Raw genomic sequence first — 17,885 nt, 5'->3', positions numbered from 1 at the left:
GGGGGGGGTCCAGAAATCTGAACCCTGATTGACCTGTTTTACAAGCTCATGTAAAATGGGGACGAGCTGGTTGGGACACCCCCAGAGAATATCTGCTCACCTAGTTTCGGTGAACTAATCCACTCAAAGTTTTTGATAATATTGATGTATTAATTTCTCGTCCATCGAGGGACACCGGAATTCAGATACAGACGGTTTATACCGCCGCCGTTGACTCCAATCAAGATCCTTTACTACGCTGCTGCTGATCTGGTCTCAACATGGCCGCTATCCAAGTTGGCTTTTCCTCAGCCTAGCTTTGGAGGCCATTGCTGGACCACACTGGACTGGATGATTCTGTAGAAGGTCCTCCAGATTCCTCTCCTTGTCCTGCCCTAATCAGGTAACTGCTCAGCCTCCCGTAGAAGGTCCTCCAGATTCCTCTCCTTGTCCTGCCCAAATCCGGCAACTGCTCTTAACATTTCGGCTAAAAGGCTGCTGAAGCTTCGATGGCCCTGGAGGAATCAGGAGACAGGGTTAGGCAGACTCCACCACGTTCTTCTGTAGACCCCGGTCTCACCAAGTCGGAGAAGATGTTTTAGTTCTCATTCTTTTGGTGGTCCACCAGTTGTGGGGTTAAGGCATAATGTTTGTTCCTGCCCACTCTTGTGGCAGCACCTTCCTTGGACCTTCTTCCTTTGTGGGATGGAAGCCCTGGGTTCTCTAGGAGGCTCTTCATGCCCTTGTGGCATAGAAGCTCTGGGTTCTCTAGTGGTCTTAGGAGGCTCTTCACACCCTTGTGGCATAGAAGCTCTGGGTTCTCTAGTGGTCTTAGGAGGCTCTTCACACCCTTGTGGCATGGAAGCTCTGGGTTCTCTAGTAGGCTTAGGAGGCTCTTCACGCCCTTGTGGGATGGAAGCTCTGGGTTCTCTAGTGGGCTTAGGAGGCTCTTTTACGCACTTGTGGGATGGAAGCCCTGGGTTCTCTAGTGGGCTTAGGAGGCTCTTTACGCCCTTGTGGGATGGAAGCTCTTGGTTCTCTAGTGGGATTAGGAGGCTCTTCACGCCCTTGTGGTATGGAAGCCCTGGGCTCTCTAGTGGGCTTAGGAGGCCCTTCCCGCCCCTTGTGAGATGTCGGGTTGCTCTAGTACTGCACATTTTCTGGTATGCCTCCATGCCAAGGTTGGTTCTCTTGCTGGCAACCTCCTATAGTCACCTAGTTTTGTCCCCTTGACACTTTGGGTTGGGGATGGTAGGCCTTACTCATGTAGATTGGTCAGTAGTTCTTGCCTGGCCTGGTTTTTTTTATGGTAGCCTCCCTCAGGACCTGTTCCGCGGGGTGGGGTTTGTTTGGTTGATCTTGGTTCCATCTTAGTGGCTTGGGTTCCGATTTGACTTCCAAGTGGTGTCATTCCCCAATGGAGGTGACCTTTTACCTCTTGGTCTAGAACTTTGGGTTGATCCTCCATCCATGGTGTCCCTTCCGGTCGTGTTGGCAGGTTTTCTAGTACGAGGTGCCACCTCATTCATTCAGATTTGGGCGTTGGTCCTTCAGCCTCCTCTTACCCTACAGACAGTCCCCACACCGCGAGAGGTCTGTTGATGGTCCTCTGCCGGCTTCCACAACCCTTAGTTGGACTCCCTTTGGACAACCCAACTGTATCTGACTTCCTGTGTCCCTCAATAGACTCCAAGACGTGGATTTTACGGTAAGTACAACAATTCCATAATTTTTCCGTGACGCGCCCACCGAAAAACCCTCAACGAATCGTCTCTCTTTATCTCCAGATTGTAAACTTGAAGATGAGGACATCACAAGTGATTTTGGTGGGCTTCACAGCGCGGATAGACCATCGAATCCCTCCGATTCTGACCGACCGCGTGCCGCGAAGAAAGGTGCCAGGATTCAGAGGAAGAAGAAATTATCCGGTTCCGAACATCAGAAGTCCTACACGGTTGAGAAGCCTCATCCCTGCCCCGACTGCGGGAAATGTTTTTCAACCAGATCGCTAGTTGTCCGACATCAAAGGTCTCACACGGGGGAGAAGCCGTATTCCTGCTCTCAGTGCGGGAAATCCTATTCGCAGACATCTCAACTTGTCAGGCATCAAAGATCTCACACGGGGGAGAAGCCATATTCTTGCCCCGAGTGCGGGAAATGTTACCCTGTGAAATACGAACTAGTCGCACATCTAAGATCTCACACAGGGGAGAGGCCGTATGTCTGCCCTGAGTGCGGGAAATGTTATCCACGAAAAGCGCAGCTAGTCAGACATCAAATATCTCACTCGGGGGAGATGCCGCATACCTGCCCTGACTGCGGGAAGTGTTTCCTAAGTGAGTCCCATCTTTACAGACATCAGAAAACTCACACGGGTGAGAAGCCTCATTCCTGCTCTGATTGCGGGAAAAGCTTTTTAGAGAAGTCCCATCTTTATAGGCATCAGAGAACTCACACGGGCGAGAAGCCGTTTGCCTGCCCCGAGTGCGGGAAATGTTACGCTCGAAAGTCCCAACTAGTAAAACATCACATGTCTCACACCGGAGAGAAGCCGTATTCCTGCTCCGAGTGCGGGAAATGTTTTTTAAGCGAGTCCAACCTCAACGCTCATCAGCAAACCCACACGGGGGAGAAGCTGTTTTCCTGCTCCGACTGCGGGAAAAGCTTTACAGAGAAGTCCCACCTTTACCGACATCAGATAACCCACACGGGGGAACAGCTGTATACCTGTGCCGAGTGCGGAAAAACCTTTTCGCAGAAGAACCAGCTTTACAGACATCAGATAACCCACACCCGCAAGAGGCCGTTTTCCTGCTCCGAGTGCGGGAAATGTTTTTCGCAGAAGGCCTCTCTTATCAAACATCAGGCAACCCACACGACCCAAGGCGCATCGGTGTCACAAGTGCGGGAAATGTCTTCTGTATGAATCATCAGAGATCTGGGAAGAAGCCCACCTTGATGCACACCTCAGGAAACACGCGGCCGAGCTCTCCTCTGATCTTTGTAAGGACATCATAGTCGACTAAAGACTTCAAAGTTGTGTCTGGGCTTCCTCTGCTTCCTCTTCCTTCAGACCTTTCCAGACACCTGAGATCCCACACGGCCCTCAGTGCAAAATAGCGTGTGGGAAAGGTATGCTACTCGAATGAAATGTTGTCCCGTGTCGGAGTTCACGAGACGTATCGGTGTTATGGGAAATGTTTCATATCAAGAGGACACCTCCACCTCAGAAACCACATGGTTGAGCGCCCTACTGAGGTTCATAGGGTAAGAAACACTTCCCGTGCAAACCAGGGGTGAGAAACTTTCATCTGGCTGACTCTAATCGGAGAGGGGGAGGGGCGTGCCACTGCTGGTTGAGTCGTTCTAGCGGTGTAGTCTGATCTCCCCTTCCCAGGAAAGACATCATGGTGAGGGAGGAGCTTGTGGATGAAGAGAAGGGGAGATCAGACTACACGACAGGACTTGGCCACGTCACCGCAGTAGTGATCGGTTTTCACAGGCGGCTCCGTTGACTCGGAGAGCCCCCTGCTGGAGGAAAGTGGAACACACATTTTTAGATGGAGCATTTTACTTGATGAAAAGACTTCAAACATAATAACAAAGTGTCAAACAAGTGAAGAGAACTAATAACAATCATTTTATTCTTTGTAATTCGATACGTCAGCCTCCAGATTTGTATTAAACGGTTTTTTTTCTTTTCATGTGTCTCGACTTTTGTTTTACCAGCTTGAAGGAGCCGACTCTCCTCCTCAAATCACAGGGGAAGGGGGGCGGGGCCTGTAGTATACTCCAATGATAAGGTGATCAGCTCATAGAGCCGCATATCATTCCACCCGGGAACTCCTCCATCACAAGATCGTCCGAGGACACCTCGCATCGTGGACGCTTCCATAACTTCGTTCAGGTGTGGAACCAAATGCTGGACTCATGACCTGGTGTGAAATCGGGGGAGGGGGGGTTGGTTGGTGGCTAGATTGGCGCAACAGCAGTGCGTAGAGAGCTTCATGGAATGGGGGCGGAGCAGCTGCATCCAAGCCGCACATCAAGTGCAATGCAAAGCGTGGGATGCCGCGGTGTAAAGCACGCCGCCACTGGACTCTAGAGAAGAGGAGGCGTGGTCTCTGGAGGGACCAATCACGCTTCTCTGTCTGGCAATCCGATGGGCGTGTCTGGGTTTGGCGGTTGCCGGGGGAACGGTACTTGCCTGACTGCATTGTGCCAAGTGTAAAGTTTTGTGGAGGGGGGATTATGGGGGAGGGGTTGTTTTTCGGGGGGTTGGGCTCCGCCCCTTAGTTCCAGTGAAGGGAACTCTTAAGGCATCAGCACACCAAGACATTTTGGACAATTTCATGCTCCCAACTTTGTGGGAGGAGTTTGGGGACGGCCCCTTCCTGTTCCAACATGACTGCGCACCAGTGCACAAAGCAAGGTCCATAAAGACATGGATGGGGGAGTTTTGGGGGGGAGGAACGTGACTGGCCGCACAGAGTCCTGACCTCAACCCCATAGAACACCTTTGGGATGAATTAGAGGCGGAGACTGCGAGCCCCTCCCCCAACATCAGTACCTGACCTCACAAATGGTCCGACATTCCCATAGAAACACCCCTAAACCTTGTGGACGCCTTCCCAGAAGAGGCGGAGCTGTTATAGCGCAAAGGGCAGAGCCAACTCAATACTGAACCCTACGGACTAAGACTGGGATGCCATTAGAGGGGGGAGCCAACCCAATACTGAGCCCTACGGACTAAGACTGGGGGGCCATTAGAGGGCGGAGCCAACCCAATACTGAACCCTACGGACTAAGACTGGGGGCCACTAGAGTTCATGTGCGTGTAAAGGCGTCCCAATACTTTTGGCACTATAGTCTATTTCAAGTAGGGGTGGTGGGCCTCCGAAGGTGCCGCTGGATGAATCGGTTCCGTTTCTGCCCCAAAAGGTGCACCAGTGGCGACCGATTCACTGACTTCCACGCTTGTGGTCTTCTACTTGTTGAACCTTTATTACACAACTGTGATCATGAGGGATAGGGCACCGGACACCCACGCTGTTGGATGGAGGGAACATAGTACTTGCAGCCTTCACAGATAGATAACCTTTACGCCAACCTAGCAGTCTGGAAAGTTTAGCTCCTGGCTGGAAGATACTAGATGTTGCAACCACCAGTCCATTGAAGATGAATCAGTAAAGGGCCAACTTCTCAGGCTCCCTATACCTAATGAAGTTCTTCCATCTCCAAGCTTCACCCACTAGGCCCGTGTCCCAGGCCTCAAACTCAGAGCATGGTCACCCTGCTCAGGCAGCAGGCCTAGGAGGATCCAACAGTCCATAGCGTGCCTCCCTCTGGCAGAAGCCCAGGGGTAAGACTGACTTCCTATGGTCACTCTTGAATATTTATACCCTCTCCAGCATGCACCACTGGCAACAAACCTCCTAGTGGTTGGCCAAAGAGGTACAAACATTCCTAACTTGGATTTGTGTATCCTCCTATTGCCAGAGAAACTCCCCACACTTCAGTAAAGGGCCAACTCCCCCAGGCTCCTTAGGCCTACCGAAGTTCCTCCATGGTTTCTCCATCTCTAAGCTTCACTCACTAGGCCTATGTCCCAGGCCTCGGTCTTAGCACATGGTCACCCACCACAGGCATCAGGCCTAGGAGGATCCAACAATAATCAGCATTCCTCCTTCGGGTAGAAGCCCAGGGACTTCCCATGGTCACTCCCAACATACCTCCTAGTGGTTGGCCAGGGAGGTACAAACGTTCTGAATCGTGTATCCTCCCGCACTATTGCCATTGAAACTCCCCAGAAGCAAACAGTCACCGGAGCTTAGGAGGAACATCGGAAAGCCGAGCTATCAATCGGAATCAGATGGACTACAGCCCGGCAGCCTCCAAATCTAAATAGACCGTCCTGCTTAAGGCAGGGAGGCTACACGGGGGGGATGAAGATGGACCTTTCATATGGCGCGTGGTCATCTACACCTCCCATGGTGGGTCAGGAAAGAAGCTGGGCCTTCCATGTCGTGTTCATTCTCCATCTCAACCCCAGACACCCTCCACAGCTATCCAAGTTTAGCATGGCTTGTAAAGTTCTTCTGATCTCCACAAGGTGGCGATCTCACCTATACCCAGACAGGAAGTCTCTATGGAAAGTGGGCAGGAAGTGGTCACCTATAAATAAGAAGTGAGAGGTGAGTCGGGGGGGGGGGAGACAAGAAGAGCTGAGACATTGCTGGAACTGGCAGCAGAGGAGGTAATAAGATATTATTTTATATGTACACCCAGTAACCCCCCCTCCCCCCCGTCATGTCCGTCCTCGTCCTCCGTAGTCACTGTGGAAACGTATATTACCCCCTTCAGGGTCAGAACATTTCCCTACTTGCAGGGTCGAAATATCTTCTTCATTCATGTTGCTTTTCCACCAATGACCTATCCTCACGTGTTCTCCGACTTCATTGGGTGAGGAGGATGGTGGTTGAGAGGACAATTGCACCTTTGGTTGTCCTCTACGTTTCGATACCTCCGTGATCCATCCGGCGATCCGGAGCTGCACATCTTCTGAAAGCATCCCCTCCGGGTCTTCCTTGTCCGGCACGTGTGCGCTGAGGCCCCTCATTCATTCCTACGGGGGGAAGTCGTACTGCGGAGGACTGATGAAGGCCGCCATGAACACGGCTCTCCCAAGAAGAATGAATGGGGCCTCGGTGGGCGTGTGTAGGCCTCCTGCTGAGCTCTGAATCCAGCGATTCTGATACTGAAGCTCAAGTCCAAGAGGAACCCCACATGGAAGGTTTCTGAAGCAAGGCCTACAGTGAAGATCAATGGATGGAGGATGAAAGTAAGTATCGGACAAGGAGGGCTACATTCGGGGGGAGAAGCCTTAAAGGAGGTGGATGGAGCAAAACATCGGTGCTCAATGAATGGTGGGCCGGTAACAGCGGTGGTCCATGAATGGTGGGCTGGTGACATTGGTGGTCCATAAATGGTGGGCTGGTGACATTGGTGGTCCATGAATGGTGGGCTGGTAACATCGGTGGTCCATGAATGGTGGGCTGGTGACATTGGTGGTCCATGAAGGGTGGGCTGGTAACATTGGTGGTCCATGAATGGTGGGCTGGTAACATCGGTGGTCCATGAATGGTGGGCTGGTAACATCGGTGGTCCATGAATGGTGGGCTGGTGACATCGGTGGTCCATGAATGGTGGGCTGGTGACATCGGTGGTCCATGAATGGTGGGCTGGTAACATTGGTGCTCAATGGTGGGCTGGTAACAATACCAGCAATATACATAAAGAGTCTTCAAATGGTGGCTGCTACAGGTGAATGGTACAGCACCTATGGACACCAAAGGTCAACAGAGACTCAACCATCTTATCCATCTACATAGGAACCTCCATAGGTCACATGACCACGTCAATAAAGGATGGAGGAGGACCGGAGTCACATGACTGAGGGCATACTAGAGTTCACCCTGGAGATCATCTACCTGCTGACCGGAGAGGTGAGGAGGGTTCTGGGGGGGGGGTGGTAATTACTTTATGTATGCTTGGAGTTAGTCAAAACCTAGACCTGGTAGAAGACATTTGGAGGATAACGGCAAATTCATATATTACTCTCCGTGTTTTAATCCAGAGTTTTCCTCTTCTGAAGTCTGGTGATCATGTGACCATCGCAGCACCCCCATGTGACTCCCTAAAACCCGAGAGACCCGACATGGAGAAGATTCTAGAAGTCACCAAGAAGATGATGGAGCTGCTGACGGGAGAGGTGAGCGGTGCCGGGGATTCTGGGACATGATCCAGGAACAGACAAGGGGCGTGTCTGGGTGGTGACGGTATCATTGTGTGTGTCAGGTTCCTATAAGGTGTCAGGATGTCTCTGTCTATCTCTCCATGGAGGAGTGGGAGTATCTAGAAGGACACCGGGATCTCTACAAGGACGTGGTGATGGAGAATGCCCCGCCCCTCACATCACCGGGTAAGAGGAGAGAGCAGTACGGAGGCTCCGCCTACATCCCCCATCATCTGATACACACATAGAAACAATGTATTCAGTCAGTGTGTGTGTTTCCTACAGATGGATCCAGTAAGAGGAACCCACCAGAGAGATGTCCCCGCCCCCTGTATTCCCGGGATCCCACCCAGGAAGATCTCACCGTCCCCCTCCATGATCAGGTGGGTGGAGTTGAGGGGCGGGAACATAAAGTGATGGAACGCTCTGACATGTGGAGATGACGTGTGGACTCTACAAGATGAGATCTTCTATGTGATGTCACATCATAAATACTTCTATGTCACAGATGAGACTTTCTGCCGTTCTGTTGGTTTAGGGTGAAGATCTGATGAAGATGAAAGTTGAGGGTGAAGTAGAAGAGACGTATGTGAGGGATGATCAGCGATATACGGAGGAGGCCGGGATGATGAGGACATCCATAGAGGAGGACACGCCTACAGAGACCAGCCCAGGTGGGTCACAATATATTCTTCTCTGTTCCTACACACTGATTGGTCCAGAGGAGGGCAGAGCAAAGTGATATCAGCCAGTCATAGGGGTGACCTCCTTGTACAGCTGGTCGGGACCTCCTCATACAACATCTGCTCCCTTAGACCTCCTGATCCAGATGGAATGTTGAGTGAAGAGGGGAGGAGTCCCGGGTGGTTGGGACCTCCTCAAGGAACATCTGCTCCCTCAGACCTCCTGATCCAGATGGAATGTTGACTGAAGAGGGGGAGGAGTCCCGGCTGGTTGGGACCTCCTCATAGAACATCTGCTCCCTCAGACCTCCTGATCCAGATGGAATGTTGAGTGAAGAGGGGAGGAGTCCCGGGTGGTTGGGACCTCCTCAAGGAACATCTGCTCCCTCAGACCTCCTGATCCAGATGGAATGTTGACGGAAGAGGGGAGGAGTCCCGGCTGGTTGGGACCTCCTCATAGAACATCTGCTCCCTCAGACCTCCTGATCCAGATGGAATGTTGAGTGAAGTCATCTAACCCTCTCATATCTCTCCATCATGTGTCTCTATGTTTCCAGGACACGCCATGGAGGAACCCTCAAAGGATCCTCTGACTTTATCTCCAGGTTGTAAGATGGAAGATGAGGACATCACAGCAGATTGTGCGGGAGAAGAGACAATGAGCTCAGCTATGGATGGTGGACGTCACGGTGCGGATAGACCATGGACTCCCTCTGACTCTGAGCGGCCTCTTCCTGTGGGGGATGGGGCCGGAATTCAGCGGAAGAAGAAAGTTTCTGTTCCTGGACATAAGAGATACACGGGGGAGAAGCTGCACCCCTGCTCTGAATGCGGGAAACGTTTTGCAACAAAATCACTAGTTACCCGGCATCAAAGGACTCACACGGGGGAGAAGCCGTACTCCTGCTCCGAGTGCGGGAAATCGTATTCGCAAACATCGCAGCTTCTCAGGCATCAGAGAATGCACACGGGGGAGAAGCCGCATTCTTGCCCTGAGTGCGGGAAACGTTTCCCGGTAAAATATGAACTGATCGCGCATAAAAAATCTCACTTGCCAGACAAGCCGTTTTCCTGCACCGAGTGCGGGAAAAGTTATCTACGAAAATTGCATCTAGTCAGACATCAAAGATCTCACACTGGGCTGAAGCCTTACTTCTGCTCCGAGTGCGGGAAAAGTTTCAAAGAGAAGTCCCACCTTCAAACTCACCTGAAAACTCACACTAGCGAGAAGCCGTATTGCTGTGCCGAGTGTGGGAAATGCTTCAAAGAGAAGTACCATCTTAACGGCCATTTGAAAATTCACAAGGGCGTGAAGTCGTTCGCCTGCCTTGAGTGCGGGAAAGTTTTTTTGACGCAGGCCCATCTTAACAGGCATCATAAGGTGCACACGCAGGAGAGACCGTATGCCTGCCCTGAGTGCGGGAAATGTTTTACACGGAAATCTCATGTTTCCAGACATCAGAGGTCCCACACAACCCCTGAGGAGCCGTAGTGGCCGAGCTCTCCTCTAAACTTCGTACTGGAAGAAACACTTTGTAGGGAAATCCGAGTACACAAAGCTGCGTCTGTCTTACTTTGCTTGAACAGAGGGGGAGGGGTCATGTCACTACTAGATTAGTCCCTCGTGTAGTGTAGTCTGATCTCCCCTGCTTTTTAGGACAGGCTTGGTGAGCACAGCTGGTGGATGAAGAGCCCGAAGAGATCAGCCTGCACGCCAACCAGTGACTATTCAGTGCCCCAGTCATGCCATGAGCCTGCCCAGGCAGCTGCATTTGCTTGGAGAGGCCCGAAAGTGGTCAATATGACATTTTCCGACAAGACATGCAAATATTTCAATAAAGTTTTGTTTTTTTTAGTGAGAAACAACAATAGTTCAGATTATTCTTTGCAGGTCGAAGTTTTTTTTTTTTTTTTACCTTGGCTCTGTTGGGTTGTCTCCATGCTGACCAAGTTCTGGAGGACATGAGTAGATGGGTCACATTTGGGGTTGACTGACAGTCGTGGATCCCCGATGAGAAGTTCCTCCATAGGAGTGAGGTAATGATGAGCAGAACATGGACTGCTCCTCCATGTGAGACTCACGGGACCTTAGTGATGGACCTTCTGCTTCTTCTCTTCCATGTATTATACACGGCCAGCAACCAAAGACTTAAGAACATATAAGGGACAAATATGACGAGGAGGAAAATCCCGCAGCTTCCAGTCCATTGAACAAACACACCGGGGGCCAACTTCTCAGGCTCCTTAGGTCTACTGAGGTTTCTCCATGGCTTCACTCACTAGGCCTATGTCCCAGGCCTCGGTCTCAGCACATGGTCACCCACCACAGGCAGCAGGCCTAGGAGGATCCAACAATCATCAGCAGGCCTAGGAGGATCCAGCAATCATCAGCAGGCCTAGGAGGATCCAGCAATCATCAACATCCCGTTCCCAGGCAGCAGGCCTAGGAGGATCCAGCAATCATCAACATCCCTCCCTCAGGCAGCAGGCCTAGGAGGATCCAACATTCATCAGCATCCCTCCCAGGGGAAAGATTGTCTTCCCATGGTCTCTCCCAACATACCTCCTAGTGGTTGGCCAGGGAGGTACAAACGTTCTGATTCGTGTATCCTGCCGCACTATTCCAAGAGAAACTGCCCAGCAGCAGGCAGACGCAAACAATCCCCAGAGCTTAGGAGGAACATCGGAAAGCCGAGCTATCAATCGGAATCAGATGGACTACAGCCCGGCAGCCTCCAAATCTAAATAGACCGTCCTGCTTAAGGCAGGGAGGCTACACGGGGGGGATGAAGATGGACCTTTCATATGGCGCGTGGTCGTCTACACGGGGGGATGAAGATGGACCTTTCATATGGTGCGTGGTCGTCTACACCTCCCATGGTGGCTCCCTAGGTGTTTTATTCAGGAAAGGAGCTGGGCCTTCCCTGCAGTGCTCTATGAAGATGGACCTTTCATATGGTGCGTGGTCGTCTACACGGGGGGATGAAGATGGACCTTTCATATGGTGCGTGGTCGTCTACACGGGGGGATGAAGATGGACCTTTCATATGGTGCGTGGTCGTCTACACGGGGGGATGAAGATGGACCTTTCATATGGTGCGTGGTCGTCTACACGGGGGGATGAAGATGGACCTTTCATATGGTGCGTGGTCGTCTACACGGGGGGATGAAGATGGACCTTTCATATGGTGCGTGGTCGTCTACACGGGGGGATGAAGATGGACCTTTCATATGGTGCGTGGTCGTCTACACGGGGGGATGAAGATGGACCTTTCATATGGTGCGTGGTCGTCTACACGGGGGGATGAAGATGGACCTTTCATATGGTGCGTGGTCGTCTACACGGGGGGATGAAGATGGACCTTTCATATGGTGCGTGGTCGTCTACACGGGGGGATGAAGATGGACCTTTCATATGGTGCGTGGTCGTCTACACGGGGGGATGAAGATGGACCTTTCATATGGTGCGTGGTCGTCTACACGGGGGGATGAAGATGGACCTTTCATATGGTGCGTGGTCGTCTACACGGGGGGATGAAGATGGACCTTTCATATGGTGCGTGGTCGTCTACACGGGGGGATGAAGATGGACCTTTCATATGGTGCGTGGTCGTCTACACGGGGGGATGAAGATGGACCTTTCATATGGTGCGTGGTCGTCTACACGGGGGGATGAAGATGGACCTTTCATATGGTGCGTGGTCGTCTACACGGGGGGATGAAGATGGACCTTTCATATGGTGCGTGGTCGTCTACACGGGGGGATGAAGATGGACCTTTCATATGGTGCGTGGTCGTCTACACGGGGGGATGAAGATGGACCTTTCATATGGTGCGTGGTCGTCTACACGGGGGGATGAAGATGGACCTTTCATATGGTGCGTGGTCGTCTACACGGGGGGATGAAGATGGACCTTTCATATGGTGCGTGGTCGTCTACACGGGGGGATGAAGATGGACCTTTCATATGGTGCGTGGTCGTCTACACGGGGGGATGAAGATGGACCTTTCATATGGTGCGTGGTCGTCTACACGGGGGGATGAAGATGGACCTTTCATATGGTGCGTGGTCGTCTACACGGGGGGATGAAGATGGACCTTTCATATGGTGCGTGGTCGTCTACACGGGGGGATGAAGATGGACCTTTCATATGGTGCGTGGTCGTCTACACGGGGGGATGAAGATGGACCTTTCATATGGTGCGTGGTCGTCTACACGGGGGGATGAAGATGGACCTTTCATATGGTGCGTGGTCGTCTACACGGGGGGATGAAGATGGACCTTTCATATGGTGCGTGGTCGTCTACACGGGGGGATGAAGATGGACCTTTCATATGGTGCGTGGTCGTCTACACGGGGGGATGAAGATGGACCTTTCATATGGTGCGTGGTCGTCTACACGGGGGGATGAAGATGGACCTTTCATATGGTGCGTGGTCGTCTACACGGGGGGATGAAGATGGACCTTTCATATGGTGCGTGGTCGTCTACACCTCCCATGGTGGCTCCCTAGGTGTTTTATTCAGGAAAGGAGCTGGGCCTTCCCTGCAGTGCTCATTCTCCATCTCAACCCCAGTGCCCCGGACACCCTCCACACCCACCCAGGTTTAACATGACTTGTAAAGCCACGCGGGGCTGTTTTCAGGACGGTAGAGGTTTCTCGGGGCTGTAGTTCCTCTGAGCTCCACACGGTGGCGATCTCACCTATACCCAGACAGGAGGTCTCTATGACACCTACAGACAGGAAGTCTATCCAAAATGGACAGGAAGTGATGTCACCTATAAATAGGAAGTTCCGGGTGAGTGGTTATTTGGGAGGAAGTAGAGAGGAGACATTGCTGGAACTGGCAGCAGAGGAGGTAATAAGATATTATGTTATATGTACACCCAGTGCTCCCCCCACAAGTTTTCTTTGGTCCTCCATAGTCCCTGTGACGTCTTCGGGAGATGATGCTTCGGGTCACATTTCTCCACTTACGGGGCCGGATCATTTTCCACCAGTGACCTATGCTCACGTATTCTACGACTTTCATTGGGTGAGGAGGATGGTGGTTCAGAGGACAATGGCACCTTTGGTTGTCCTCCACGTTTCGATACCTCCGTGCTCCATCCGGCGATCCGGAGCTGCACATCTCCTGAAAGCATCCCCTCCAAGTCTTCCTTGTCCGGCACGTGTGCGCTGTGGTTCCTCATTCATTCCTACGGGGAAAGTTGTGTTGTGGAGGACTGCTGAAGGCCGCCATGAATACGGCTCTCCAAATAAGGGTGATTGGGGCCTCGGTGGACGTGCGTGGGATATAGAGGACCCCTGAAGGAAGCTTTCTGAAGCAAGGCCGTGTTGCCCCGGGTAGGGTTCCACAGTGAAGGTCAATGGATGGAGGATGAAAGTAAGGAGGAAGGTGGAGCATAACATCGGTGCTCAATGGAGGTTTGGCTGGTAACATTGGTGCTCAATGGGGAGTGGGCGGATATCATTGGTCCTCAATGGAGGTTGGGCTGGTAACATCAGTGCTCAATGGAGGGAGGGCTGTTAAGATCGGTGCTCAATGAAGGGTGGGCTGGTATCATTAGTGCTCAATGGAGGTTTGGCTGGTAAGATCGGTGCTCAATGGAGGGTGGGCTGGTATCATTGGTGCTCAATGAAGGGTGGGCTGGTGCTCAATGAAGGGGGGGCTGGAGCTCAATGAAGGGGGGGCTGGAGCTCAATGAAGGGGGGGCTGGAGCTCAATGAAGGGGGGGCTGGAGCTCAATGAAGGGGGGGCTGGAGCTCAATGAAGGGGGGGCTGGAGCTCAATGAAGGGGGGGCTGGAGCTCAATGAAGGGGGGGCTGGAGCTCAATGAAGGGGGGGCTGGAGCTCAATGAAGGGGGGGCTGGAGCTCAATGAAGGGGGGGCTGGAGCTCAATGAAGGGGGGGCTGGAGCTCAATGAAGGGGGGGCTGGAGCTCAATGAAGGGGGGGCTGGAGCTCAATGAAGGGGGGGCTGGAGCTCAATGAAGGGGGGGCTGGAGCTCAATGAAGGGGGGGCTGGAGCTCAATGAAGGGGGGGCTGGAGCTCAATGAAGGGGGGGCTGGAGCTCAATGAAGGGGGGGCTGGAGCTCAATGAAGGGGGGGCTGGAGCTCAATGAAGGGGGGGCTGGAGCTCAATGAAGGGGGGGCTGGAGCTCAATGAAGGGGGGGCTGGAGCTCAATGAAGGGGGGGCTGGAGCTCAATGAAGGGGGGGCTGGAGCTCAATGAAGGGGGGGCTGGAGCTCAATGAAGGGGGGGCTGGAGCTCAATGAAGGGGGGGCTGGAGCTCAATGAAGGGGGGGCTGGAGCTCAATGAAGGGGGGGCTGGAGCTCAATGAAGGGGGGGCTGGAGCTCAATGAAGGGGGGGCTGGAGCTCAATGAAGGGGGGGCTGGAGCTCAATGAAGGGGGGGCTGGAGCTCAATGAAGGGGGGGCTGGAGCTCAATGAAGGGGGGGCTGGAGCTCAATGAAGGGGGGGCTGGAGCTCAATGAAGGGGGGGCTGGAGCTCAATGAAGGGGGGGCTGGAGCTCAATGAAGGGGGGGCTGGAGCTCAATGAAGGGGGGGCTGGAGCTCAATGAAGGGGGGGCTGGAGCTCAATGAAGGGGGGGCTGGAGCTCAATGAAGGGGGGGCTGGAGCTCAATGAAGGGGGGGCTGGAGCTCAATGAAGGGGGGGCTGGAGCTCAATGAAGGGGGGGCTGGAGCTCAATGAAGGGGGGGCTGGAGCTCAATGAAGGGGGGGCTGGAGCTCAATGAAGGGGGGGCTGGAGCTCAATGAAGGGGGGGCTGGAGCTCAATGAAGGGGGGGCTGGAGCTCAATGAAGGGGGGGCTGGAGCTCAATGAAGGGGGGGCTGGAGCTCAATGAAGGGGGGGCTGGAGCTCAATGAAGGGGGGGCTGGAGCTCAATGAAGGGGGGGCTGGAGCTCAATGAAGGGGGGGCTGGAGCTCAATGAAGGGGGGGCTGGAGCTCAATGAAGGGGGGGCTGGAGCTCAATGAAGGGGGGGCTGGAGCTCAATGAAGGGGGGGCTGGAGCTCAATGAAGGGGGGGCTGGAGCTCAATGAAGGGGGGGCTGGAGCTCAATGAAGGGGGGGCTGGAGCTCAATGAAGGGGGGGCTGGAGCTCAATGAAGGGGGGGCTGGAGCTCAATGAAGGGGGGGCTGGAGCTCAATGAAGGGGGGGCTGGAGCTCAATGAAGGGGGGGCTGGAGCTCAATGAAGGGGGGGCTGGAGCTCAATGAAGGGGGGGCTGGAGCTCAATGAAGGGGGGGCTGGAGCTCAATGAAGGGGGGGCTGGAGCTCAATGAAGGGGGGGCTGGAGCTCAATGAAGGGGGGGCTGGAGCTCAATGAAGGGGGGGCTGGAGCTCAATGAAGGGGGGGCTGGAGCTCAATGAAGGGGGGGCTGGAGCTCAATGAAGGGGGGGCTGGAGCTCAATGAAGGGGGGGCTGGAGCTCAATGAAGGGGGGGCTGGAGCTCAATGAAGGGGGGGCTGGAGCTCAATGAAGGGGGGGCTGGAGCTCAATGAAGGGGGGGCTGGAGCTCAATGAAGGGGGGGCTGGAGCTCAATGAAGGGGGGGCTGGAGCTCAATGAAGGGGGGGCTGGAGCTCAATGAAGGGGGGGCTGGAGCTCAATGAAGGGGGGGCTGGAGCTCAATGAAGGGGGGGCTGGAGCTCAATGAAGGGGGGGCTGGAGCTCAATGAAGGGGGGGCTGGAGCTCAATGAAGGGGGGGCTGGAGCTCAATGAAGGGGGGGCTGGAGCTCAATGAAGGGGGGGCTGGAGCTCAATGAAGGGGGGGCTGGAGCTCAATGAAGGGGGGGCTGGAGCTCAATGAAGGGGGGGCTGGAGCTCAATGAAGGGGGGGCTGGAGCTCAATGAAGGGGGGGCTGGAGCTCAATGAAGGGGGGGCTGGAGCTCAATGAAGGGGGGGCTGGAGCTCAATGAAGGGGGGGCTGGAGCTCAATGAAGGGGGGGCTGGAGCTCAATGAAGGGGGGGCTGGAGCTCAATGAAGGGGGGGCTGGAGCTCAATGAAGGGGGGGCTGGAGCTCAATGAAGGGGGGGCTGGAGCTCAATGAAGGGGGGGCTGGAGCTCAATGAAGGGGGGGCTGGAGCTCAATGAAGGGGGGGCTGGAGCTCAATGAAGGGGGGGCTGGAGCTCAATGAAGGGGGGGCTGGAGCTCAATGAAGGGGGGGCTGGAGCTCAATGAAGGGGGGGCTGGAGCTCAATGAAGGGGGGGCTGGAGCTCAATGAAGGGGGGGCTGGAGCTCAATGAAGGGGGGGCTGGAGCTCAATGAAGGGGGGGCTGGAGCTCAATGAAGGGGGGGCTGGAGCTCAATGAAGGGGGGGCTGGAGCTCAATGAAGGGGGGGCTGGAGCTCAATGAAGGGGGGGCTGGAGCTCAATGAAGGGGGGGCTGGAGCTCAATGAAGGGGGGGCTGGAGCTCAATGAAGGGGGGGCTGGAGCTCAATGAAGGGGGGGCTGGAGCTCAATGAAGGGGGGGCTGGAGCTCAATGAAGGGGGGGCTGGAGCTCAATGAAGGGGGGGCTGGAGCTCAATGAAGGGGGGGCTGGAGCTCAATGAAGGGGGGGCTGGAGCTCAATGAAGGGGGGGCTGGAGCTCAATGAAGGGGGGGCTGGAGCTCAATGAAGGGTGGGCCGGTAACACTGGTGCTCAATGAAGGGTAGGCTGGTAAGATTGGTGCTCAATGTAGGGTGGGCTGGTAACACTGGTGCTCAATGAAGGGTGGGCCGGTAACACTGCTGCTCAATGGAGATTGGGATGGTATAATTGGTGCTCAATGGTGGGTGGACAAGTATCATTGGTGGGCTGGTAACTTCGGATTTGACCAGCTGTGTGACCTGACCTTGCTAGTACGCCTCCTGCCCTGACATTGGCTTTGTTAATGACTTAGTCCCTGGTCACCCCTTTGAGATGGTGGCTCCCAGACAATGATCTTGGCTAGCCACCACTGACTACTCCAGCCCTTATCTCATCTACATTGGGGAAGGTCCCCCTGCTGAGGCCTGACAATCCGGTGCTTCTCATACTGAGGCCTGAGGGCACCCAAGTCCCAGCCACGTACATGAAGAGTCTTCCAATGGTGGCTGCTGGAGGTGAACGTCTCTGCACCCGGGGACACCAGACCTCAACAGAGAGTCAACCCCCTCGCCCACACTGACCCTCCACTGATCACACAGCAATGAGGACGGAGGGGGGAAGATGGTCCCGTTAGTGCTCCTTGGATAATGACATTCCTGATCACACAATCAGACCAATGGGACACCGGCTCCCCGGGCCCAAGAGACCGAGCAAAAAGGAATGTGTCTCCTTCTCCAGCCAATAGTACAGAGCCATCAGTGCCGAAAGTTCCATTTGCCATCACCATCCTAACATTGTACAACCAGCCCAGATAATTC

At 54.0% G+C, this 17,885-nt stretch overlaps 2 protein-coding genes across 2 annotated transcripts in view; both read left to right on the top strand.

Annotated features, from left to right (window-relative positions):
- Positions 1-2,914, top strand: part of LOC108800981 (oocyte zinc finger protein XlCOF6-like) — a 92,530-nt gene extending 89,616 nt beyond the window's left edge. The window contains exon 6 of the mRNA XM_018572962.1: positions 1,931-2,914. Within this exon, the coding sequence (XP_018428464.1) occupies positions 1,931-2,905 (975 nt within the window). The 3' untranslated portion in view covers positions 2,906-2,914. The remainder of the gene's footprint in view (positions 1-1,930) is intronic.
- Positions 2,915-7,406: 4,492 nt separating this feature from the next.
- Positions 7,407-9,949, top strand: LOC108800980 (gastrula zinc finger protein XlCGF7.1-like). Its single transcript, XM_018572961.1, has 3 exons — positions 7,407-7,484; positions 7,616-7,667; positions 9,516-9,949. Exons 1-3 carry the CDS (start codon positions 7,407-7,409, stop codon positions 9,947-9,949), a joined length of 564 nt encoding a protein of 187 aa, XP_018428463.1.
- Positions 9,950-17,885: the final 7,936 nt, after the last annotated feature.

This window comes from Nanorana parkeri, unplaced genomic scaffold (genome assembly GCF_000935625.1).
Source record: "Nanorana parkeri isolate BGI_ZX_2015 unplaced genomic scaffold, ASM93562v1 scaffold2187, whole genome shotgun sequence".
NCBI classification, from domain to species: Eukaryota; Metazoa; Chordata; class Amphibia; order Anura; family Dicroglossidae; genus Nanorana; species Nanorana parkeri.
Note: the sequence above shows the minus strand (reverse complement) of the source record. Positions and strands in the feature narration are given on the sequence as shown.

Coding starts and splice junctions, on each gene's coding strand:
- LOC108800980 (XM_018572961.1), top strand. CDS start 7,407: ATGGAGGAGGACCGGAGTCACATGACTGAGGGCATACTAGAGTTCACC. Junction 7,485..7,615: donor TCTACCTGCTGACCGGAGAG/GTGAGGAGGGTT, acceptor GTTTTAATCCAG/AGTTTTCCTCTTCTGAAGTC. Junction 7,668..9,515: donor GACCATCGCAGCACCCCCAT/GTGACTCCCTAA, acceptor CTCACTTGCCAG/ACAAGCCGTTTTCCTGCACC.